Below are 24052 nucleotides of genomic sequence, written 5' to 3'. Positions count from 1 at the left end.
TGTGTGATTGGACATAAGTTAGAGAAGAAGCGTTCTAATTTTATACATTATCGACTTTGATGTATTTGTTAAAATGTGTATGTAAATTATTACATCTCTCTCCTCTATATCTAGTATATACAAATGGATATAAATACACAACTCAAATTGCAGATTATGATACCAAAAGAGTAAAAAAATGTCTAATATGATTATGAATAAAGAAAATACGTGTTAATGTTGTTTGTGCTGCCATTCTTGTATAGCCAAACGAAGGGAATGGTTAGGGACGACATTGCGATGAGTAAGCTTAAGGTTTGTCATGGGCGAAGTTCCATTTCCACTATCTAGCCACTCTTTCAGAGCTTCACCTTCATATGTAAATCCATCAGCTGCTACACAAGGTTCCCGCATTATTTTCTGCATTAACATCAAGTTTAATCATTCAGAAAACTCGTATATGATATATCATGCCATTCTTCTTGTGCCATGAACCAAAATTAAGTTAGGTGTTAAAAAAAACTTTTAGGTGAGTTTACGTGTTTGACGCATTAAAAATCTAGACTAGGGGCATTGGTCGTGGCGGGTCAGCAACGGTGGATCTGTGTCATGGGCTGCGCTGTGGCTAAACGAGATGGCCAGCCATCTGCCCTGCCACGGTCCATTAGGTCGTGGTGGGTTGCCACGGGTCGTTGGTAAACTCAAGGTTCCTTTGAGCAGATGGGTCACTTCTATCCTGAACAGTTTAAAAAACTAAATATGATGCTTACTTGTGAAATGGGACAGATGAAGTACGAAGGAGCCGCAGAATGTCCTTCATCTCCTCCCTGAGAAGAGGATGGAGCTCCATACAAATCCTTCAAAGGTTCGAGTACTCCCCAAACCTCGGACTCGAGGTCAGGTCTGTCCTTCCGGCTCACTTGACAGCATCTCAATGCCAATTGAGCTAATTGTTTTGCCAGTATAAATGGCCAGTTTCCAGCTGATTCATCCAATAGTGCATTCAGATTACCTCTCTCAAATGCATATTCAACTTCTTTCACTATTCCCATAGCAGGTCGCCCGGTTAAAAGGCGTAGAAGTATAATCCCAAATGAGTATGTATCAGATTTTGGTGTAAGTTCTCCAGTACTGAGAAATTCAGGATCCATGTAAATTAAAGTTCCCTTTGGGTTGGTTATACAAAATGGAGTTGTGGCCCCATTGGTGGACGAATCACGTGGAATGAACCGGCAAATGCCAAAATCACCGAGTTTGGTTGTGAAATTAGCATCTAGGAGGACATTGGCGGGTTTGAGATCACCATGAACGACGCTGTGAGGACCTTGGGAATGGAGAAAAATAAGGGCAGAGCAGATATCAGTGGCAATTCGAGTTCGGGCCTGCCATGATAAAGGGGGCGAGTTGTCTTTACAGATAAGTCGGTCTTCAAGGCTGCCACCTGGAAGGTACTCGTAGATAAGACAAAAGGCTTCTGGGCATGCTCCAATAAGGATGACAATATTGGGATGTCTCACTCTACTTAGAACATCCACCTGAAACCCAAGCATCAACACAAAATAGTTCCAGAGACGTAATATAAGCACAAGTAGAAAATAAACGCAAATTATATCACCCTTATCTCTCATTTTCAGATACTGGATTGTTTCAATAATAGTGCTAAGCTTAAGTGCTTAACCTCGTCTAGTATGTTTAGCTTAATTATCATTTTGTTTGGGTTTTCAGATCGCATCAAGGATAAATAACATCTATATACAAGACTAGCTCTGGATTTTACCTCCTGCTGGAATTCAGAGCGTCCTTGCAAGTTATTTGAACGCAACATCTTTATAGCTACCTCGGTGTTATGAAGAAATCCTCTAAACACACATCCAAATCCTCCTTCACCAATAATTAGTGATTCGTCGAATTTTTTAGTTGCTTCTTCGATCTCCAAGAAAGAGAATTCAGAGAAGAATTCTGGCAACTTCGAGATTGCCTTGTCCTCTTCTCTCATTTTCCTGAGCTCTTCAATCTGTCTGATTGTGTTGTCCCACTCTAACTGCAACTCATCTCGTTCTCTCTGGAGAGTTTTCAGGAGATCCATTGCGGAGAGAATCTTGTCTTCCATCCCCTTTATAATACGATCAGAATCATTCAGTTGCTTCTGTAGTACCAATATGTGGCCTTCGGCTGTTTGAAGTTCTTCCACTATATGATTTTGCTGGTTCTTCATCTCTCTTAAAGCTACATTTTCTCTTGCTAGCAGGTCCTCCATTTCCTTCCTTTGTTTCACCTCATTATTATACAATCTTTCTGATGCTTTGGCCTATACGAAGATATATTTACTATTCAGTTGCACGAAAAGACAAGACATGTCACCGACTGTCATGCGCAGTACAAGAAAAGCTAGAACGTAAGTGTTTCAGAAATAACAACATACTTTACGCATAGCATCAATAGCATATCTTTCGGCTTTCCGACGCCTGATCGACTCTTCGAATGCTTCTCTTTTAGAATCCTCTGTCTCAGACATGGCTTGTTGTACTTGATCATACATTTCATCAGTAATTCGTCTTTCTACCTGCACAGATGAGTAATGTTGCTAGAGAAAGCCATTGGCACAATCGAAAGGAAAGATTGTAGTTGAGTCAAATTGATTAAGTTCACTAATGAAGTGCTTTTAAACACACTCTTACATAGGGTTTGGCGCTTTGCCATATGTAAATGTCAAATCATTTTGAAAATATTCAATTATGTTTCGTCAAATTCCAACTATCAGGAATTTGAGCACATTTTCAGTATGATTTAAATTTCCTTTTTGAAACTTCGAATCAATATTAATGAAAAGGAATATACAGAAATAGGAGTGAGTTATGTTACATTATCAGATCCTCTCAACTACTAGACAAGTTTTCATGAGTTTCTTTGCAGTACATACCAGCTCATTATCCGGAGAAGGATAAGAAGGACTCCCTTCAGATTCAAGCACTGCAGATAACATCAGCCCATCTTCACTCTTCGCGTATCTGACAGACGGGATAGACTCAGAAGCTCCACCCAGCTCGTTCGAAGACCATATTGGAAACCCTAAATGACGAGGAATCCTCTGAGAAATTTCTCTCCACTCATCTGGATTCCCCTCTGCACCTAATGCTGACACTGTCCTCATTCCCTCTAATGAAGATAATGACGTGACTCTTCCTCTTTGGGAGTCATAATTCTCAGACTTCACTCTCCGAGATAAATCGTTAACAGGATTAATGAGCTTCACATAGTCCTTCATTCCCTCTGAAAGGGACCTCAATCTTAAGTTCTCTGATGGGGCAATATCAGTTATTGTGATTGGATATTCTGCCTGTGATGAAGTTGTGGGTACCTCCGATCCACCCAAGATAGCTTCCCTGTATTAAAAGTTGCTTCACTTGTCAAGTGTCCAATGCAGCAAAGCAATACTTTGGACAGTGTCCAAATTAGTTAACTATCTCATGGTGTAAAGTATTCCAGATGTGAGTGGCACATGCGGGAGTCTGGAGACCATACTTACTCCCACATTGCTTAGCCGGGTGCCGGAGTCCAGACCCTGAACTATAGGTGAATACACTAGTACCTTGGTATATTGAGGCCTTATGAGCAGGCTAGTGAGAGCACACGTCATGAACAAAATCGCGGGTGACGCGGTGCCATGTCTAAGCTAGCAAAAGTGCTTCCATGGACCTCGGATAGTTTAAGGTCACTTGGGAATCCAGGTGTAGCAATCTACATGTGGCCATGTTTTAAGTGAGGGGAGTTAAATCTCAAGAGAAGAACTGGGCTATGCATATGGCTTGCACAATAATCAAACTCCAAAGGAGCTCTCCACTTTAGTATATGGTTGTTGGTGCAGACACTCACTATATCGACTCCCGAGGTAACCTGAGGTTGGGGCCACTGTGTAGACTAGGCAGTAATAGTCACTAAAGTCCATCTCATGTCCCCATCCCGGCTCACTCACACTAGTTTTGCATGAATAGTAGAAGCCTGTGCAAGTAATATATATTGGGTACTAATTAGACAGCGTACCTTGTGTGAATGAGGAACCCTTTGCAAACAAAACTTATATGGCAGACATCATTGGCGTGTTTACACACAAAAATTGCTTTCTTGGACTTGAGCACTATCATTTTCCTGGAGCATTAAGTAGAATTATGGGTTGGTAATTTGCATCATTAGATTCAACCGAACTGAAATAAGTTTCCCGAGTCCCTTTTTCTATAAACATGATAAATTTTCTAACATGATTAAAAGCAATTAATTGACGTGTGGTCCTGTGATTCAAATTGTTACTCAGGGTGCTACAACTAGGATATCCTCTATAGATAGTCTTCAGACCTAGATCTTGCATCTGGACCTTTGACCCATGCAAGTGCTTCTTGATCTACTGAAATGAATGAAAGAAATGGACCCGTTACTAAGAAGGAAAAGGTTCAACTCCTTGCACTGCATCGGTACTTTCCCTAAATAGTAGTTAATATGAAAGTTAAACTGAGTAGTTTTAGATAATGCTTTGAAAATCAAAACTAAAAACAACTAGAAGTAATTTTTCCAGTGCATACTTCCAATAATGCTTATCTGCTGCTGCTCCCATAACAAGCCTTTTAATCTCATGGCGATTGATGAGTTCTATGATACCTTTTTCGATGTTGTCCATTTCTATTTCCACATTATCTGCCTGCACCTAAAAGGATTACAAAAAAGATATATTAAACAAAAGTGTGAGTCGAGTCAGAAAGCAGGAATAGAGCTAAAACATAGGGCATTTTAAATGAATCTGGCATTTAAAATTCCAAAGCTCATATGATCAAAATGATAGCTTCTTGCTAGCGATGGTACCATTTTAAACATTTAAGTTCATTTCAACATCATTCAAAACTAAAAACTATACGCGTGTGTAGATATGGAATACTCTGGGAAGTAAAGGTGCCATGAGAAAATTTGTTTCCAGTATAAATGAAGTGGTAGATGAAGCAATACCCCGACTTGAGCACAAATTAGTAGATATTCGTTAATGATCTTAATCATTTTTCGCCTTTCAAGATCTCGGTAAGCAGTGACTTCCTCATTTTTCAATTTGTCTGCAGGAAATCTTCCCCCCACTACAATCACAAAAAGAAAAAAACATCAATTTGATTTTACTCCTGCAAGTTTTATTATTTCTCACACCCACAACCCTATAATCGTATCGCATTCTAGCTAAATGTTGAAGGAAAGAAAAACAAAATAACTTTTACTAGTCTTAATATTCTGAGGTGAGTCCAGATTTCACGAAACACAAGGAACTGGATTATACCCAAAAGTTGGAACTCAAATTGGATTGAAGTTCAACAAACTTGCTTTTATTCTTAACGAGTAATGCTAAAGAACAAGAATAACTAAGAAAACTCATAGACATAAATCTTATGTGGCTTGCCGTGATTCGCTGTTCAGTGGGACCAGGATCATAGAAAACACGAATCACGCAATCCACATAGGATATCTACCTAAAGTCTATCTGGTATTTCTAACCTAAAGCAGACTTTGGGCAGAAATCTTATGTGGCTTGCCGTGATCCGCAGTTTAGTGGACCAGAATCGTCGAAAACACGAATCACACAATCCACATAGGATTTCTACCAAAAGTATGTCTGCCTGGTTTTTCTTGTTCCCTTGCATTTTTCTTCATTCAATCCACTACTTCGAATTCTTCAAGCTAAAACCAAACCCAAGAAAAAGAATCCAATACAAAAAAAAAAACACTACTTTGAGGGTTAAATTGAAGAAAGTCAACTGATTTAACTCTTAACAAATGGGAATCCCCCAATGTTGTAGGAAAATTAAAACAGATGAAAAAAAAAACAATCACTAATATCCAAAGATGATCAAAACAACAAGTAATTAAAGTAAAATTAAACTGAAAAATTAGGGAAAAAACTTACTTAAAGGGATCATATGTGCTGGTTGATGAACATGTAGTAAACAAATTTTTCTTCCTCCAGAATTACGTAAAGCCCATATCAAAATTGATTTACTTTCTCTCACATCTTTACTTATTGCTACATAAATTTTCTCTTCCCCTACTACTACTTGATTTTGATTTTGAAATTGTGCTTCGATTTCTCCCTCGTTCTCCATTTAGATTGATTCTTTTGTTTATAACTATGGATTACTATTTCTCCATATCTCTCTCTCTCTCTCTCTCTCTCTCTAACCTAGCTCTTCCTCTCTCTCTCTCTCTATATATATATATCTTCTTTCTCTCTCTAAGCTAGATTGGTAGTAAGAAGGAAGTTGTGGTGGTTTTGTGAAGAGGAGAGAAATGGAGGAGGAGAATAGTCTAAGCTAACAACGGTTGGAGGGAAGGGGGTACAAATATTTAATACCCGGAGCTGCTAAAAGCACTTGAAAATATTGTTGTTAGCACCCGGGGAGGAGATTGACTAAGGTTAATCTCCTTTGACCCCACACATCTATTGGCATCCAGTTACAGAGGACATGGATTGACCCGTCCCAAATCCAAAGCAAGGCTTCGGACTCGGACGAGTTCGAACCCTTGCTTTGGTTCTCAGACTAGTCAACTTGAAACTTTGCTTAAGGTCCCGGACTGACCAGTCCGAGATCCTAAGACTGGCTCGAGTCTGAGACTAGTTTGAGAGCTGAAAATATTTTTTAATGGTGGTTTTGGATCAAAGGTTTGAAATCAAGTTTTTTTTTCTCTTTCTACAACTCTTCATCATGGATTAAGGTTGGTTTGAATTCAAGGTTCTTTCCATGATGGTTTTACTCTCATTCTCTCTCTAAAACAAAGTTTTTTCTCTCTCTACTTCCTCATTGTAGATCGATGATGAAGAGTTTTGAAACAAGATTGGTTCTATGATGACGTGATGACGATGTTGATGGTACGAATAAGAAGAGACGAAGGAGAAGAAGAAAAAAAGTTAGGGCAAGTGGAGGGGTGGGCGTTGGATGCCTCCTAAAATAGACATCCAGTCTGTACTGAACCCAGATAATCATCCGGGGCGAATAACAGTTCCGTCCGGTGCCGCTCCCATTTAATATTTTTAGATTAAACTATTGACCTCTTTGAGTATGATGTTGATAGGTAGCATGGCGTTATCCTCAAATTTCAACATATTATTAAATGTAATGGTCCCATATCCCTTAGAAGAGCATCCACAGTCCGGATGGTGTAATTAGGAGGCAAGTGATGAGGTATTTTCCGTAGACTCTCTCCTAGAAGTTTTGCCAAGAACAATCTCTTGTACTCCTTGGGATAGAGACAATATCGGCTTCCTCGTTATAGATAACCTACGGATAAAAAGATCTACGAAACGATTAAGAAGTCTAGACTATAAATGCGAATAGGAGCTTAATAAGTTTAAAAAATAACTTATTTTCCGGAGAATAAAGACTTTTCTTAAAACTAGTCAAATAAGATTGACTTTTATGTTTCTTTTTTATTGCTAAGGGGCTTCTAATTTTAGAAGATGCTATAAAAAAAAAGCTCCTTCATCTTATCACCTCTCTCTACCACCTCATCTTCTCCGGCGAAGGTCGTCGACCGGAAAATTGGTCGGCGACCTTCGCCGGAGAAGATGATGAGGTGGCGAGAAGATGAAGTGGCAGAGAGAACAGATGAGATGGAGGAGAACTTTCAAAAAAATATATTATGTATTCCCCATAAAAATTAATTTCCCGGAGAATTTTCAAAAAAATCCGGATTCTCTCGAGAATTTATTCCCCGGAGAATTTTCTTTATTCCCCAAATTCGCGGCCTTTATTTTATATGAAAATTCTGAGATTCGTGGTTCTATCGTTGAAAATACTTTATTTAAGGATTGTTACACATTTAACATTGTCCTTAAACCCTCAAAATAAATAACATCCAAAAAGAGGATAGAAAGTTTTTTTTTTTTTGATGAAAGGACAGAAAGTTAATATATAGTCTAGTACACATCACAAGGTTCTTTCAACCAAAAAAACATCACAAGGTTGCTTCATCCACTCGAATGAAGTGTAACTTTGAGAATTTTCCATCTTTTACATATATCATCAATCATCTACATAGACCTCACTTTTCTAGAAGTGGAAGCCCTTCGGTGTTGTCTATTATAATTTTTATATTGTTATTAGCAAAGAAATTGAGGGGACCGCATCCTCCGTCATTTCGTCTTTTTCATGTTGAAATAACTTATTTTATATTACATATTCTAGGTATAACTGTATAAGGCTGAAAAGCAGCACAAAAAGAAATGACAGCTGCTGAAGAGAACGTCTAGATACCAACATTAGTGAAGTCATTTTTTTAAGAGTCACTAGTTCTTCGTTCCCCATGTCTGAAACATTGACAAAAACCAGCGTACAAAATTTATCCATTCCCCATTTTTCGGTGATTGATTCTTAATTTACGACGCTTCGAGGTACTTCAACTTCATTTGTTCTGAAAATTAGAAAGATACACATTAAATGGCGTTGTGTTACTAGCCTCACTCTTCTGTCAAGCCTAGAATAAAATTAAAAGAGACAACCACACTTAACCTTTAAAACGTATAACTATTTTTTTTTTATAAGTTTTTTTTTCGATGAACAAAAAAAAAACGTATAACTATTTTTTTTTTATAAGTTAGTACTGTATATTATCTTCCAAAAGAATTTATTTGAGAAGAAAAAAATATACTTGTAACGGCTGAAAAGTCAAATGAGAATGATTGGTGGTTAAACTAGTAGCTAGCCAGAGAGGTAGAGATACCTAAAGCATCCATGCCATCCAATTAGAGTAACCCCTGTTTAGTTCTTGGCTTCTTGCTAGTATATTGAGGAGAGCAAACCCTCCTTCCTATACACCTAATTAATTCCAACATCAACATCAAATACCTCCATTTCAAGTTTTTTTTTTTTTTTTGTTGAAACCTCCATTACAATTGACAGGCTCTAATTATGCTTAGTATATTCCTTGCATTAAATTTTTGTTTGACTTTTAAAGTACATAATATATACATATACATATTATTTTTATCAATACTTTTACATCTATTGATTTTATAGATTAGTTGTGTTCTAGAGAGATTTGGTTTATTTACTTTGAGATTCTCAATTGTCTTCGAATCCAACAACCTAGACAACCATGGTGCTGTTTTTTAATGCAAGGACAGTGATAGATTTGTACAGATATTACTTTACTACTATTGTTAATGTTAATTTAATACAATTTTAGTAAAATAATAATAATATTATGTTATGAATTGGTTCATGATAGGTTTTTGTCTTTTCTTCCCTAGTCATTCATTATCTTCAAGTTCAACCAATATAACCTCTTCTCTCTCACTCTCTCTTTCTCCAATAATATATCTCATTGACTCATTCTTCTAAAACTTGCTTACTTTCCATCTCCTTAAACATTAATGTTCCCTCCTCACATTGCAAATCTTGCACCCATGTTGAGATTGTGCCCACACATATACTTGCTTAGAACAAGTCAATATTAGTCCTGACAAGGTATTAATAACATTTTAAAGTTGCACTTGGCCACTTCTTAAGAAGAGATTAAATGAGCCATAACCAATAACTCAACCATAACCAATAACTCAACTCACAAGTAGTCATGACAGAGTACAGGGTCCTAGTTTAAATTATTTGAGATTTTCGACAAACAACCGTGGGGGTTTCCAAGAAACATATGTTGTCAAGAACAATTGTATATGATCTTTTGGTCAATGCGGATGTGACGTTTGGATCTAACTTTGAAATCAACCAGCATGCCTGTGAGAGCAGTCGTACATAGGAGAAAGGTGATCTGGCAAACAAGAATATAAAGTCTAAGTCATCTCCACTCATTGTCAATTGATTTTGACTTAAAATGGTATCAGAACTAGGCTCACGCGTGCTCCACGTCACCCGAAACGAAAAAAAAGAAACAGATATTAGACTCGAAAAACCTCACACTTGAGTGGGCGTGGGAGAGTAGTCCCACATGGGAAGTGTGATGTAGCAACCAAGCAAATAATATTTAAGTCATCTCCACTCGTTGCCAATTGGTTTTGAGTTAGACGTCTCCGTAGGCGGTTAATGCCCTACCCCAACAATTGATCTAACACCCCAGCCATCACCTTGGAACCATGAATAGAGAGAGAGAGAGAGAGAGAGAGAAAATTTGGGCTTCCCAACATTGTGAATTACATTTCAACCAGAATGATAACATGTTCTTACATTATACATATATTACCTGGTTCCTCTTTTCTTCTGAGAATCCCAACTCCCGAAATTCTGTCCGAACCTCTCAGCTGATAGAAACAAATAAAAGAAAATTAGTAACCAAATCATCTCTACCTTGTAACAGAATTCATATAAAGTAATGGGGTCTGGTTCGCCAAAGTTTTCATAAGTTTTGTTCATCGTAGTAGAGATTGAGTCCACAAAAACGGAATCCCAAGTCCCTCATCTCTTAATCCATCCTAGAAAGCGCCATTATCGACAAAGAAAAAACTTTCATAATGACTATTAATATCTATCTAATTTCTTGACCTTAGATGCAAGGCGGTCTTTCATTATATTCGTGGTTACTGGATCGCTCTTCTCCCATGTGAGACTATTCTCACACGCCTCCTCACGTGTGGCGTTCTTTGAGCTTATCACGTGTTTTTTCTCTTTGGGTGACGTGGAGCACGTGTGGCTTTAAAGCCTATCATGTTTGGACCTAGCTTTGATACCATGTTAAGTTTGTGGTCATCCAATTCAAAACCAATTGGCAATGAGTGGAGAGGTCCTAGACATTATATTCTTGGTTGCTAGATCGCTCTTCTCCCATGTGGAACTATTCTCACAAGTTCCATATAAAAAAGTCGAAGAATCATTTTCCAGTTATCTCTATTTAAGGAGTAGGTAAACCATAATCAAGTTTTCAGAACATACCTTGTTTACTGAAAAAATGTGATTGACCCATCGCTAGGAAGTTGAGTCTTTGTCACTGATGAGTAAATAGGAGGTCGACATGGATTGTATTCCGATGCTCAATCAATGGGGATTCGCTACTTAATCCCCTAATGTTTTCAAACAATTGGCTCCATGAACAGGGAGGCATGCCGTGTTACAACTCTATCTATTCAACTGAATATCAATGGCTCTCTGGTAACCTGTAGAAGTATAAATGAAGTGAGAGTGTATTTCAATCAAAATCATTAAATAAACATGCAACATCTAGAGCTTGAACAAAAGAATCATATTTTATCAGAAAGTAGAAGTAAACCATAAATGGCTAGAGAGTGAAAACTTAAATATAGGGCTTTCTAGGGGCTCAAAAGTGCAACTCTGTTACTTCTAGTACGAGTCACCTCACGTGAGCGTGGTGGCTCAAATGATCAACAACAGTGCGACATGCAACTGACTCGGGAGTCAGGACTCCAGAGCTCAGACGGTGGGGCTTAGAGTTTGGGCTTTGGGGGTTTTAGGGTATAGAAGTGTGAGTTGTGAAGATATGTTCTCTGGGCACAGAGTTTCTTAGATATAACAGTTGACCGACATACCGCCATGGGAACTCGCTCGTGTCTATTCCAGCTTGATGGAGCTCATCAACATACTGCAATGCTTCACGACACTCTTCTCTGTCATCAAAAAATTCTTTCTTCTCACCTTCTATTTGGTATGATTCATGACCTTTACCTGCGACCACCTTCAGCACATATAGCAATTTATTTAGCGAAAATATCAAAAATTCTTTACCTTATTCTTTCTTCACATAATTGGATAGTTGTTTGATCCTTGACCTGAGAAATAAGGTGAAAAGATGCTAGACACTTACAATCATATCGCCTTCCTCGCCCATGGCTACAGCAGCTCGTACAGCTACCCGTCTTATATCATGTAAGAAAAGCCTATGACCATTTGGAAGAGGCGGGTAGTAATCGTTTTCACCATATTTTAAGTAATCCTGCATGGTCCATCCTACGCCGGCCAGCATGTCATCCAAGATATCCACTGACAAAGATATGAAACCTCAAAGTTAGTTTAAAACCACCACCATTTGGTCCAATAGTAATCATATGACATGTCTTTTATTTGATGATATAAAGACGGAAATATAATGAAAAACCTAAGGAGAAGGTAGATTAAGTTATGTCGGCAAGCTGGTGAAAAGAATATAGTTCAGTAGTTGTACTTCGTTTAATATGTATATCAACTATACGTACATGGATCTTCAGTTCCTGGGTTGTCAGAAGTCAGCATAGTCACATCACTTTTGTCCGTTGCAATCTTTGTCATCAAGGGTCTCTTCCCTCTGTCTCTTTCACCACAACAGCCGATAACTTCATTTAAAGCATAAATAACCAGTCAGGAGCGGAAAGAAGAAATTATACCTGGCTAAACCAACTTAAAAGAGATAAAAGGAGATATAATATTTAGTACACTACGCTGGCCCGGCAAAGTCTGGTTGGGGTAATAGGACTAAGTATCAAAACAACCCTACAAACTATGGAAATAGGGTAGAAAGACGAAAATGATACATACCTGTGATAATTCTTCGTGGGTTAAGCTCCCTTACAGAATCCAAAAGTCTAGATAACCCATCAGGTGTATGAGCATAATCTACAATTACACCAAATGCCTGTTCTTCATCTATCAACTCACACCTACCCGGCACTCCATCAACCTCCTCAATCCCTCTAACGATATCTTCCAAGGGTGCTCCGACAGCAACACCAACCGATACAGCTGCAAGGATGTTGTAGATATTGTGCTTCCCGAGAAGCCCTGAAGATATCTCCAATATCCCTTGAGGGGTATTAACCAATACTTGAGTCTCAAAAAGTGAGAGTTCGAACTTCAATACATGAACATCTGCATTCTTATTCTCCATCGCATACGTAACCACTGGCACATCCCCGTTTCCTTGTGCAATGAAGAACGGAGCATTTGGGTCATCAATGTTTACTATCTTCCTGTGTCTGTCTGGGTCAACCATTCTCGCAAAAAGTTTGGCTTTTGAATCTCTATATTCCTCTTCAGATTGGAAAAAATCTGTTTTATCCGTAGTCAAGTTTGTGAATACAGCGACATCAAAATCAACCTCATCCGAGCTTCCAAGTACTAGTCCATGTGAAGAAACTTCCATAACGACAGTCTCAGCTCCATTATGAAGCATCTTCGCCATCAATTTTTGGGTAAGAACTGAATCAGGAGTTGTACTAGGTGATTCTATCTTGTTATCGCCGTGAACATAATAAGCTACAGTACTTAACATTCCAGTTCTTAAAGCCATTGCTTCGTATACCCCTTTTATCAAATATGCCGTAGTTGTTTTCCCATTTGTCCCCGTAATTCCTATTACAGACATTTTCTTTGATGGGTTTTGATAAAATGATGCAGCCAAAGAAGCAAGAACCGAATTTGTGTCTTCTACTATCACTAAAGCCTTACATCCTAAAGTCTCGTCAATATCGATTTCTTTACTTGCAACTACAGCAACAGCCCCTCGTTTATCGGCCTCACTCAAATATAAATGCCCATCAGTTTTCATCCCAACACAACAAACAAACAAATCACCAGCACAAACTTCCCTAGAATCATGTTGAATTCCTGTAATCTCAATATCTAAATTACCATAAACAGAAACTGGTACTACCCTACTTTCATCTAGTAATTCAGCTAAAGTCATCTTAAACTTGGGTTCTAAAATTCTAGGTTTAGTTTTTCCATAGTTATCAAAATCAAGATCAAATGGTGAAACAGAAGAAGAAATTGAACCATTTACCTCACCATCCACATCTTCTTCCCCTTCAATGGGTTCATCAGAAATTACAGTTAACCCTTGAAGCTCTTGAATTTCATCCAAATCCACAACTTCTTCGGGTGATAATTCTTCAATTCCTTCTAAACCCACATCAGAACCCACCACATCTTCTTTCTTCTTCTTAGGGTTTGGCTTTAAAAGCCCTTGTTTAACAAACTCCTTACGTTTTAGAGCAATAGCTTTATCAATTTCTCCAAATATATCATCACCAGAACTATCAAGATTACTTTTTTCTGAATCATCTGGTGCATCTTCAACATCAGCAATAGCTGATAGAAATGTAGATTGATCTTTCTTGAATTGTTCTTCTTGAAGTTTTCGAGCTCTAGCTGCTTGTCGATGAATTTGTTGGAATTTTGAAACACCATGTCCTGTGTCTTCAGGAGCTTCGGGTGGGTCGTCTTCAGCAGGAGTTGGATAGAATTTTCCATTTGGTCCGGCAGATACTGATAGAGGTCTTCGAGTAGTAAACTGAAGAAGATGAGGAATGGGTTTGAATTGTAAAGTTGGGTACTTTTTGGGAAGGAAGGAAGAAATTGAAGTTTTGGAATTACAGAAGGATGAGAGAGAAAGAGATGGAAGAGCCATGAGGAAGAGAGAGAAGAGGGTTTTGGAGGGGGTTTTCGCTTATTGAGGGAGAAAGGATAGGGCTGGTGCCATGGTGGTACAATGTGAAGGGTCAGTAAATGTTCATAATCTGTAAAGTAAAAATTGATAGGGTAAATTTTCCCCTCTTCTCAGATCTATGTCTAGGTTTGAATTCATTGGAGTCCGATATTATTGTAGTGTCTTACTCTGGGTGAATTATTCAATTAGGTTTATTCTGAATCATTTGATTATAACAAGGAGAAAAAGCTACACGAAACGCAAATATTATGCTGTCTAGACTTTGATGACTAGCGCAGAACAACTGATAAGTTGAAGCTTGGCTTGAGTGTGTCGTTGTGTCAGCGTTTGCTACACAAGAACGAAATACAAAATACTAGATAACGAGCTTTTATCCAGATCGAACGAGATAGACTGTCCGTGATCAAAGAAAGGGGAACAAGCGGAGTCTTGGCGACACGTTCTTCTTTCGAAATGTTTTGTCAAGAGAACTAGGACAATCTTTTTAGGGTGAGTGCTTTCCCCCAATTAATCACCAGTTGCTTTACTGGTAAGCCCACTCAATTCTTGCAAACCTCCCGTATCGACATCTCGCTAGTTTTTTATCAATCAAACTAGAATCATCAATTCTCTTTGCTTTCCATTTCTTATTCACTCAGAGCGCCCACCCCCATGGTCTTTTCTGAAACCAAAACCACTCTCGATGTTAGTGAAGATAATGGAAGATCAGATGAGCGGATCAATAAAAGAGACTTGACTTATCCAACGTCTTAGCTAAGCTTATCACAGGCCATGAACACGGTACATTAACCCATACAAAACTTGAAAGTTGACCTTTAATTGGACCTATTAGTTTGAGTATTTATCTATTCACTTGTCTGGACCAGTGAGAGCCGGCTAAATCAGCTTTCCTCCCATTTTCTGCCCAAATAACATTCATGTTGGTCCGATAATAACCCTCTTGCATCCGAACATGTATTTCCTAGCGCTAAACTCTCCGTATTCCCGCCAAATTTTGTCACTCTCTAACATAAAAAGAATTCCCACCTAATCGTCTTTCTTAGTTTTGAATGGTAGTTGAGAGGATTTCTGAGTTCTGGATTCAAGTAAGAATCATGAAGATGGAAAACACTGACACTTTTGCCCTAATTTGGTCATCGATAGGATGGAAATCGTTCCAGAAGATCCAACCGGAGAAGACTTGTCTACTGAAAACCAAAATCCATCTCAAGATGTTAAAGAAACACAGCTTCGGAATAACGATCTTTGTATCGAGCTTGATTCTCTTCGAACATCATATGAGGAAATTAGATCCAGATTCATCATTGTTCAGCAACAAAATGATGAAGCTCTCAAACGGAACGAAGATCTAGTGAAGGCAGTGGAAGAAATCTCAACCGAAAGAGACTATCTTCGCAAGGAGATCAACGAAATGGAGATTTCAACAAGAGAACGTGAAGTTGATTTGATGAAGCAGATAGATGATGAATCAAAAGAGAAATTAGTGATTATGAAGAGAAATCTGGAGTTGAAGGAGGAAAACAGTAAGATACTTCATGTTTTTTCTCAAGTTTCCGATTCAATTTCTTCTATAAAAGATTGCTTGTCGAGAATAGTGGATAAAATGGATGAAGAAAATTTTGAGAAATTTGTTGAAGAAGGTAACCTAATTACAGAAGAACACGATTTGGATGAAGAATCAAAGAGATTTCTATCAGAAATGATGTATGTAAATAAGTTATCGATGAAGGTTGAATCGAGGTTATTAGAATATGAACAAATGAAAAGGAAGGAGAAAAGAGAATTAGAGAATAGTATAGTGAGTTTAACAGAAGAGAATAGAGATATTAATAGTTTGCTCAGGATTGCTTTAGTAGAAAAGGAATCAGTAGAAAAAACCCTAAATAAATTGAGAGAAAATGGTGAGCAAAAAAGGGTTCCACTTTTACAGTTTGCTGAGAGGGGATTGTTTAAGGTTAGTTTTGGGTTTATGAGAAGTCCTCAAACTGGTGATTTGTCCGATAATTCAGGTTCGAATGTCAGTGAATGTGAAGAAGAGACTGTTAGTCTGGTATTGTTCTAGTCTCATGTTTAATTGGTTTGGTATGATAATTACATATTTAATAGAAGGATAATAGTCTTATTTAGTATTTCTTGTTTATTTTTTCCTTACCAGGCCTCAACTGTGGAGAAGATGATGAAGAATTTACGTCTGGAAATTAGTGAATTAAGGCGATCCTTGGATGATTCAAGGTATTTAGTTGCTCATTCTAAAGAAGAAATCGCACGTTACATTCTGCTTTTGCTTTTTATATGAGTTTGAGTGATTGAGAGAAAATATAGGGCTGACGGAAGATAATGTAGGCCGCCTGTGCTGAATACGTAATGGCTCGTTGAGGAGTAGTAGCACACAAATCATACTAGCATGGGAACCAAGTATATAAGTTTTAGGCACGACCTCGTTTAACCAATTGGTTGTGAGTTGGAAGTCCACAATCTTGGACCAGGAACTGTCTTCGCCTTGCATTTAAGATTTTTGCGGTAGATATTGGTTTGCTATATTTTGGTTAAACACTTATATAAGGTCAATTTCTGCAATTATCTTTTTTTTTCCATTTAGGTCCATGAGATGTGTCCTTTTTTCTTGCAAATACTTCATTGGGTATAATATGAGAATCTGTGAACTTCTTGTGTCTGCATGCACAAATTGTGCCAGCACCTACCAACTTCGGAATAACAAAGTTCCACTTATTGATGCATACTGTAAGTATGGGTGATATAGAAGTGACAAGGTTAAGTAAGAAATAAAGGACTCGGTAAATACCTTTTTCCTAGTTCTGGCCTTTCTCATTTTCACCATATTAGACAACCCCGTACACATGTAGGATACTGTTGCCCGTAAGGGTGTTATTGACATCTTGTTACATATGTTTAGATTGTTTACCGGGTTGACAGTTCTTCCGTGTATCTTCATATGTTATCCATCAATGGACTTTACCGAGTTACTGACTTTTAACAATCTATCGTCTGACAGATCAGACACCGAGAGACTTCAAAGTCTTGCAGAAAAACAAGCTCAGAAAATTGAAGAACTTACATCCTACATAAAAGATTTGGAAGAAAGAGATTGTATGCTAGCACAAAATGTAATCTTGTAACTATTTCTTACTGAAAAGAGGGTTCAGCGAGGAGGTTGATTCTGGTAATTTTCTCATTAATTGTTGCAATTCATCCTTAACTTAGTTTCTTGTTTTCCTTTTTAAGGTTGAACAGCTTCTGATGGAAATAAATGGTGCAGAAGAAGAGATAGCTAGATGGAGGGAAGCGTGTGAGTTGGAAGTTGAAGCTGGAAAAAATGCTATCGACCAACGCGACAAAGAGGTAAACTCTAAATGCTATTTGTACTTCCTGACACTTTTACAGTTATACGCAGATGATGAAAATTAATGGTTGGTTGATGCTAAAATCTGCTCTTAGATATGATATGGACGATTAGTGGTACAAAGTGTACATGTTTTATTGCTTTATATTACATACATATAAGCATATAAGTTCCGCCCTCAAAGTCCGGCTCCAGCCTGGCCAAGCTAGACCTGAGTTTCAAGTCCCGAAATACTTAAGAGTTGAATCAGAATTTCCCGTTCCAATTTGAGCTGCTTTTGTTGTTTATGCTTATAACCCATAACCCATATGAGTAGGAGGTTTGTTGTCTATTCGAAAGATTTTTCCTGTAACATAGAACTTGCATATGTCCAGGCAAAGATTCTCAGAGAAGAATTGAATCAAACAAAAGCTTCACTAGATATTGTGAAGAAGAAGTTGCAGCTAAAAGAAGAGCTTGCAGCTACAGCAATGGCTGCCCAGAAAACCATCGAACGATCTCTTCAATTAGCAGATAGTAGAGCTGCAGGATTACGTGATCAAATCGAAGAACTAACAAAGCAATTGGAAGAAGCTGACAGTAGAGGAGAAAGGAGTAATCGTCGTAGAGTGAGACATATCTGCTGGCCGTGGAAAGTACTCGGAATGAATCCAATTCGTACAACAAGGAATCAGAACGTTAGACGCAAGCTTCCTGAAATGGAAAGCTTGCTGCATTTTAAGATCTGAATTCTCAACGTCCATTTCAGTTTCGTATGGAGCTCAACTCGATGTATCTTATAATCTTCCCTTCATTATTCTTCGTAATCTACCTACCACGAGTGTCTGAAAATAAGTAACAAGCTATGGATTCTATCTGAGTTGATAGTTTGATGTAAATATGATATTTTATGTAGAGATGTTTTGTATATGTTTGAGGATTAAGACCAGTCGAAAATTTAAATAGTCAAGATCTGAAGATTCATCCTGGAGATTAGGATGCTTGTCTGCTCCAGTACATTCTAATAGGTAAGAAACATGTACAAGTAAAATGGGTCTTCGTTCAAAGTCATAGTTGGTGAAGACAATCCTGTCCCAATCACTTGGGGTTGGACTCAAAGAGGTGAAACCTCACTCCATCTTTTAATACTCATAAAAATGGCAAGTGGCCCGATTTTTGGGGTCCAGCGCGAGCTGAAAGGTGAAATGGCCGCCCCCAATTGGTTAGGCAACGAGGATAGAGAATCGGCTTGACCAGTGGGGACTGCTAGCGTCACCTTTCAGCCCACGGTCGGCCCCAAAAATCGGGTTATTTAGCACTTCTCTTTAAATATTAAATAAAGTCTGAAGAAAGCATGTGATCAATAAGAAGTCAGACTCAACATGTACCCCGCCTGCGGTCTGACTCAGAGTGGGTAACGGAAATCGCTGTCGCCCAAATTACATTGTCTTTACTTATTCAGAAAGTGGGTGTACATAACTGCCGCTCTCTCTATAAATTCCCCAATTCGATTATCGAACAGAATTTCCCGCTCAGAAATAAAAAATCGCACCAAAACTTCCCTCTTTCACTTCAACCTAATCAGTTCTGATATCCTGTCTCTAGAACTCCAAATTTTGATTCAGTTTCTAGGAGTTCTTAACAATATCCTCCAACTATTCGGATCAATCGTTCTTTATTTGAGATCGCGATCCGTCGAAAAGCTTATAAATGAAGTTGAAGATCAATAAAGCATGCGATTTGAACTCAATTTCAGTTCTTCCTCCTCATTCCAGGTTTTAGATACGAAAACCTAATTTCTTAAGCTTCTTCAGTTTTAAAATCGTTTCTTTCTTCACCTGAATCCCTATTATGTTTCCTTTGAAAAATATTCGTAGAAGACCAAATGCGCTTGCTTCTGGAACTGATTCTTCAGTTTTTGGTAAAAGTCAAGCATCTCAACTTCGATCGCAACAGTCTCAGCAATCGTTTTCACAGGGATTATCTTCTCAACTCTCTCAAAATTCTTTTGATGAAAATCCGTTGAACGATCAGGTTAGGATCTTGATTTTGTTTCAAGTTTTCAGATTTGAAAAAAAATATGAATAGCGATTTTGATTTTTTGTTTTTTGTTTGCGTTGTGGATATAGCGATTTGGTTCTCAGGAAAGAGAGAATTCAGCTAAGAGGATTTCTTGCTTGGCGCCAACTTCTTCTTATGTGCGTGAAGAGAATCAAATGCCGATCTCAAGATCTTCTAACAATTTTATGCATAGATGGAACTCAGCTCCTCCTGCTTCAGATCATAGATGTAATCCTACTTCCTCAGTCATTGAATCTTTAAGTCTTTCAATCCAATTTATCATATTCTTTTAATAACTTAAACCGATCAAAAAAAGACAATGACTTTTATTATGAAGCATAATTTACTGTTCAAACATCTATATATGCATGATTTACTTGATTAGGCATGTCATTCAAGGTTGTGTTTAGGACTGCCGTACAGTTAGGTTTGAACGTTTCATCGTAATTTGATTATTCTGAACAGGTCAGGTTAGTGAAGAACTTGAACACAGGATTGGAGTCATTGAAACTTCAATAAATCGTTTCGGAAGAATCCTAGATTCTGTACAGAGTGATGTCATGCAAGTAAACAAATCCATAAAGGAGGTATCACTAGAGAGTAAGTAATCTGTTTCTTCAGCATAATTTCTCGTTATTGGTGGTCTATGGTACTCTTAGTTTATATAAATTGTGAAAGTTATCAAAGAAATTAGACCTAATTGACTAATTGTGGTTTTGAATAGATTAAATTATGTTATTGTTATTCACGTATGGTAATATCGGTCCCAGAAGGAATCCATCATTGTATTAGTAGTTGATGTAGTTGTTGTGTTGTCGTGCAGCGGAAGGCGTAAAACAGAAGTTGGTAGCTCAAGATACATCATTGCAGCTGATGGTAATAAATATCGATCAGTTTGAATTTTTCATACATTATCTTTTGAGGTTCTCAAGTTATCAAATTGTTCATGGATAAGCTAATTTCTAATGAGTTCTGAATGTACTAAATCGTGTTTACCAGCTCAAGGCAGAGGAAGATATCAAAGCTAGCCTTGATGGAAGCTTGAGATCTATACCCGATCAAATCAGAGAGGATCTACGCCAATACAAATTGCAGGAGACTATCTCTGCAATTGAAACTTTACCCGACCAGATTGAATCCCGACTTGTAAAGTTACAAAGTGAAATTTGTGGGGCCTTCACCAAAGAAGTGAAGGTCTGTATCATAAATAGAGCATTGAACTTTCCGAGCCATGTTGATTAACATTCCTCCAATTATTGTCACTGGCATCATGAAAACCCTCTAGAGCCATATATGTTATCAAGTAAACTGCAGACGAACATGCACGTCCTTGATAGTTTTGGGATAAAGTAGAAAATGCTGAACTGAACTCAAAATGTCCAAAACTCAATATTGAAATTGCTATTCTGTCGGTTAACTTAGCACAATTGAAAGCAAACATGATGGTCATGAATCGTGCAATCTTGTATAGAATGATAAAGTAAATAAATCTTATACCCTGCCGCGTATGCTTGTGCTGAAGATGGTCATCTCTTTGTAGGCAATAACGAGCAGTCTCGGACCTTCTAACAACAAAGATTTGGTACCCAGCATTCTACTACCTAAAACTTTACTGATTGACTGATGATTTGGATTATCAATTCTTCTACTGCATTCTTAAACTTTTACATCTTGCATATTTTGTAGGGGAGAGACTACCACCTGATTCCATCTCCTAACAAGCAACCTTTGATGGGGAAGTAGGTTCTATTGCTATCTTCTTTGTCTTACCAATTTATTTTTCTAGGAAGATTCCTTTGCCATTCACCAATTTAGTAAAATATTAACTCATAAATTGCTTGGTTCTAGTGAATAATTCTTGTATTAAACAAGCTAAATATATGAATCTATGATCATTTGTCTTCGTGAATCATTTTTATATTTGCATCTGCACAAACAGTAAATCACGATTCACGTCGTCAACAATTCTAAGGTGCTGCGTCTTCGTGAATTGTGAAATGTAGGAAGCATTAGCCATACAAAAACAACTATTATGAGACAAAGGTTTCAAAATTTTCGATGCCAATTTATCGGCTTAATGCAATATGAAGATATCCAATGCATTGTTAGGTCCTTAATGTTGCTTCATTTTAGAATGACTGAAGCAAAACGGGTTGGAAAGTCAGAAAAGTAGATTATACTGTGATTTTATTTCAATCTCTACTTTTTTATTTTTTGCATTCTTAAAATGATTCTTTTGTGCTTTCAGTAAAGCTGGAGGTGCAAGAGCTTATACAAGAAAAACTCTTACTCCAAAGGTAAAAGTGGAAAAGCGACTTCTGCTAAAATATGAACCAGTTTCCCTCAGTAGTAGACATTCTAATATTAAGCAGAAAGTCGAGGAAGTTCCAGTTATAGAACTGGTAAGTTCGTCAGGGATTAAAAGCTTTCCCTTCACTTTAGAAGTTAAACGGAGTAGTGTCTTATGGAATCTCCGAGTTCTCCTTCAAAATAAATTTACGACTTGAAGTCCTAATCAACTCCAGTCTGAGGAGTTAATCACAAACTTTGCAACTGCCGAAATTGATTTGTAAGTCCTTGATGTTCCAAAAGAAAGAAAAATTTATATAATAAGCGAATAATCATGATTCCTGGTTGATTGAGTTGCATATAACATGGATTCGGCTAAGTTTGTCCAATATGTAAACACATCAGCACCTGTAAGATTCACATTTTTATTTTCACTTCTATACATTACCTAAATACGTTTGAGAAAGACTTTAGAGTCGTTTTTACATTAATCACAGGATAGAGGATGCAGAGTGATCATTGAATCAGATGAAGATATTGATGAAGGCTTTGCCTGCTTGCTTCAAGATAAAAAAAGAGGTATGCCATATTACACTCACTTGGCGTTTCTATAATGAAGCATCGGTTGGAATCGGATTATTGACGTTTGGATATATGTGATGATGTCAAAATATACTGAATACCCATTTCTATTATTTTGAAGGTGCCAGAAGCTCCGTATCAGATGAAATTAATGGAGAAGCTCGACGGATATTGAAGAAAGCAAGGAGGAGAAAGAGAAAGCACTGCAATACTATAATTATAAACTGAAGGTACTTAAAATCTACATCTCATCTGATAAATCCAGTAGCTCTTTTCGGGTTTATTTTTCAGTAAATGCATCCAAGGAAAACACAAAAGAAACGTTTAGAAGCTACCGATACTAGTAAACTACTGTTGTATATAACTTCAACATGTCAGGATCCATGTAAACCTAATTAACATACATGAATGGTTAAACTTGTTTACGAGGCTCATATGAAGATGATCTTAAGTTGATGAGTGATAGTCATCTCCCTCAACACATTTGAAGCATGACTTTTGTTGAAAAACCATGATTAATACCTGAATAAAACGATAAGTAATAACTGACAAACTGTTATTTGACGAGTGGCTGAATCTGGTACTATTAGTCATTACGATGCCGAGTTTATATTCATTATGTCAATTTGATCAAGAGATATACTAAACCGATAATCTTGATGTTTTTTTTTTGTACTTTTATTGGTTTACTGCAGGAACAAGAGGTTCAATGCAAGCCGCGAAAGCTTTCTGGTTCAGTTGGTTCCTTCCACTTTAGAGTCGCTAAATGAAAACTACACCTCCATAAGAATATAGAAGTGATCTCACGCCTCCCCTCCCCTATCTTCAATAGGTGAGAAAGCATCATATTATATTGTTCTTCTTTTGGATTCAATTAGTTAACTCACCAAATCAGAAACTGAATTATACCAATTCATAAATCAAAATATGAACTCGGGAAAGAAATGAAAATTAAGATTAGCTATGGCATTCAAACAATATTACTGTCTGAGTATTTTGGTAAGTTGAGAACCGAGTCGCTCTAGCTGAAAAAAGGACAGTACACCATGATTTAACAAAAAAAGTTTCAAAATTTTGAACCAAGCAAGACACTTACAAAAACATGAAAATAATTGACTGAAATGAGAAAAATCAAACTATTCTGAATTGTACAAGTTGTTGAATGAAATTAAGTACAAGAGGGAAAAAGAAACTTTAAAGTTTAGACATCTAACAGTTTTCTTTGTTCACATTGGTTTTTACTAACTTTCCGTCACTTTTTTTTTTTTTTTTTGTTGAACTAACTTTCCGTCACTTATTGTCAATTCATTCTAGTATACCCTCCCCCATTTGGTCTATAATGAATTTCCCCACTTTAGAAAGAGAGATCAACCAAGAATGAGGATCTTATCTATTACA

General features: G+C 37.5%; 4 protein-coding genes across 9 annotated transcripts; 2 read left to right on the top strand and 2 right to left on the bottom strand.

The window, feature by feature from the left end:
- Window positions 1-18: 18 nt before the first annotated feature.
- On the bottom strand, window positions 19-6997 carry LOC147535370 (U-box domain-containing protein 33-like). Of its 3 annotated transcripts, XM_086645633.1 has the most exons (10): window positions 6501-6921; window positions 5912-6412; window positions 4972-5093; window positions 4554-4675; window positions 4021-4125; window positions 2900-3362; window positions 2402-2542; window positions 1757-2287; window positions 750-1514; window positions 19-399 (listed from the first exon to the last, which is right to left on the bottom strand). In XM_086645633.1, exons 2-10 carry the CDS (start codon window positions 6105-6107, stop codon window positions 214-216), a joined length of 2631 nt encoding a protein of 876 aa, XP_086501759.1. In that variant the 5' UTR covers window positions 6108-6412; window positions 6501-6921; the 3' UTR covers window positions 19-213. The 3 variants fall into 3 exon arrangements, with proteins under 3 accessions (XP_086501759.1, XP_086501758.1, XP_086501760.1); XM_086645632.1 differs by having other exon boundaries at window positions 5912-6997; XM_086645634.1 differs by lacking the exon at window positions 6501-6921 and having other exon boundaries at window positions 4630-4675; window positions 5912-6322.
- Window positions 6998-10112: 3115 nt separating this feature from the next.
- On the bottom strand, window positions 10113-15954 carry MURE (ALBINO OR PALE-GREEN 13). 3 transcript variants are annotated; one of them, XM_086646742.1, is made up of 6 exons: window positions 12474-15954; window positions 12155-12271; window positions 11767-11942; window positions 11492-11637; window positions 10881-11101; window positions 10113-10252 (listed from the first exon to the last, which is right to left on the bottom strand). In XM_086646742.1, exons 1-5 carry the CDS (start codon window positions 14341-14343, stop codon window positions 11083-11085), a joined length of 2328 nt encoding a protein of 775 aa, XP_086502868.1. In that variant the 5' UTR covers window positions 14344-15954; the 3' UTR covers window positions 10113-10252; window positions 10881-11082. The 3 variants fall into 3 exon arrangements, with proteins under 3 accessions (XP_086502868.1, XP_086502870.1, XP_086502869.1); XM_086646744.1 differs by having other exon boundaries at window positions 10113-10650; window positions 10793-11101; window positions 12474-14343; XM_086646743.1 differs by having other exon boundaries at window positions 10113-10294; window positions 10857-11101; window positions 12474-14343.
- LOC147535368 (ATP-binding protein) lies at window positions 14700-18666 on the top strand. Its single transcript, XM_086646745.1, has 5 exons — window positions 14700-16432; window positions 16538-16614; window positions 17396-17507; window positions 17626-17742; window positions 18118-18666. The coding sequence occupies exons 1-5, from the start codon at window positions 15527-15529 to the stop codon at window positions 18469-18471; spliced, it is 1566 nt and encodes a 521-aa protein (XP_086502871.1). The 5' UTR covers window positions 14700-15526; the 3' UTR covers window positions 18472-18666.
- Window positions 18667-19095: 429 nt separating this feature from the next.
- On the top strand, window positions 19096-23629 carry PRD3 (putative recombination initiation defects 3). Of its 2 annotated transcripts, none has more exons than XM_086651005.1 (12): window positions 19096-19497; window positions 19600-19756; window positions 19852-20011; window positions 20249-20383; window positions 20607-20659; window positions 20783-20977; window positions 21324-21365; window positions 21470-21522; window positions 22032-22080; window positions 22570-22651; window positions 22776-22884; window positions 23350-23629. In XM_086651005.1, the coding sequence occupies exons 1-11, from the start codon at window positions 19433-19435 to the stop codon at window positions 22880-22882; spliced, it is 1098 nt and encodes a 365-aa protein (XP_086507131.1). In that variant the 5' UTR covers window positions 19096-19432; the 3' UTR covers window positions 22883-22884; window positions 23350-23629. The 2 variants fall into 2 exon arrangements, with proteins under 2 accessions (XP_086507131.1, XP_086507130.1); XM_086651004.1 differs by having other exon boundaries at window positions 22032-22185.
- Window positions 23630-24052: the final 423 nt, after the last annotated feature.

This window comes from Eschscholzia californica, unplaced genomic scaffold, assembly GCF_041429995.1.
Source record: "Eschscholzia californica isolate CP2 unplaced genomic scaffold, dmEscCali1.0.p SCAF_6, whole genome shotgun sequence".
NCBI classification, from domain to species: Eukaryota; Viridiplantae; Streptophyta; class Magnoliopsida; order Ranunculales; family Papaveraceae; genus Eschscholzia; species Eschscholzia californica.
The sequence above is the reverse complement of the archived record's forward strand: the minus strand, read 5'-3'. Positions and strand labels throughout refer to the sequence as shown.

Excerpts from the sequence above, each read along its gene's own strand:
- LOC147535370 (XM_086645632.1), bottom strand. The coding sequence starts at position 6,107 with ATGGAGAACGAGGGAGAAATCGAAGCACAATTTCAAAATCAAAATCAA. Across the intron at positions 4,126-4,553 it reads GCAGATAAGCATTATTGGAA|GAAAATGATAGTGCTCAAGT; the intron begins GTATGCACTGGA and ends TTAATGCTCCAG. Across the intron at positions 1,515-1,756 it reads GCTCTGAATTCCAGCAGGAG|GTGGATGTTCTAAGTAGAGT; the intron begins GTAAAATCCAGA and ends CTTGGGTTTCAG.
- MURE (XM_086646742.1), bottom strand. The coding sequence starts at position 14,343 with ATGGCTCTTCCATCTCTTTCTCTCTCATCCTTCTGTAATTCCAAAACT. Across the intron at positions 12,272-12,473 it reads CCCACGAAGAATTATCACAG|TTATCGGCTGTTGTGGTGAA; the intron begins GTATGTATCATT and ends CTTTAAATGAAG. Across the intron at positions 11,638-11,766 it reads GCGAGGAAGGCGATATGATT|GTGGTCGCAGGTAAAGGTCA; the intron begins GTAAGTGTCTAG and ends TATGTGCTGAAG.
- LOC147535368 (XM_086646745.1), top strand. The coding sequence starts at position 15,527 with ATGGAAATCGTTCCAGAAGATCCAACCGGAGAAGACTTGTCTACTGAA. Across the intron at positions 16,615-17,395 it reads CGATCCTTGGATGATTCAAG|ATCAGACACCGAGAGACTTC; the intron begins GTATTTAGTTGC and ends ATCGTCTGACAG. Across the intron at positions 17,508-17,625 it reads ATTGTATGCTAGCACAAAAT|GTTGAACAGCTTCTGATGGA; the intron begins GTAATCTTGTAA and ends TTCCTTTTTAAG.
- PRD3 (XM_086651004.1), top strand. The coding sequence starts at position 19,433 with ATGAAGTTGAAGATCAATAAAGCATGCGATTTGAACTCAATTTCAGTT. Across the intron at positions 20,012-20,248 it reads TCCTGCTTCAGATCATAGAT|GTCAGGTTAGTGAAGAACTT; the intron begins GTAATCCTACTT and ends TATTCTGAACAG. Across the intron at positions 20,384-20,606 it reads AAAGGAGGTATCACTAGAGA|CGGAAGGCGTAAAACAGAAG; the intron begins GTAAGTAATCTG and ends GTTGTCGTGCAG.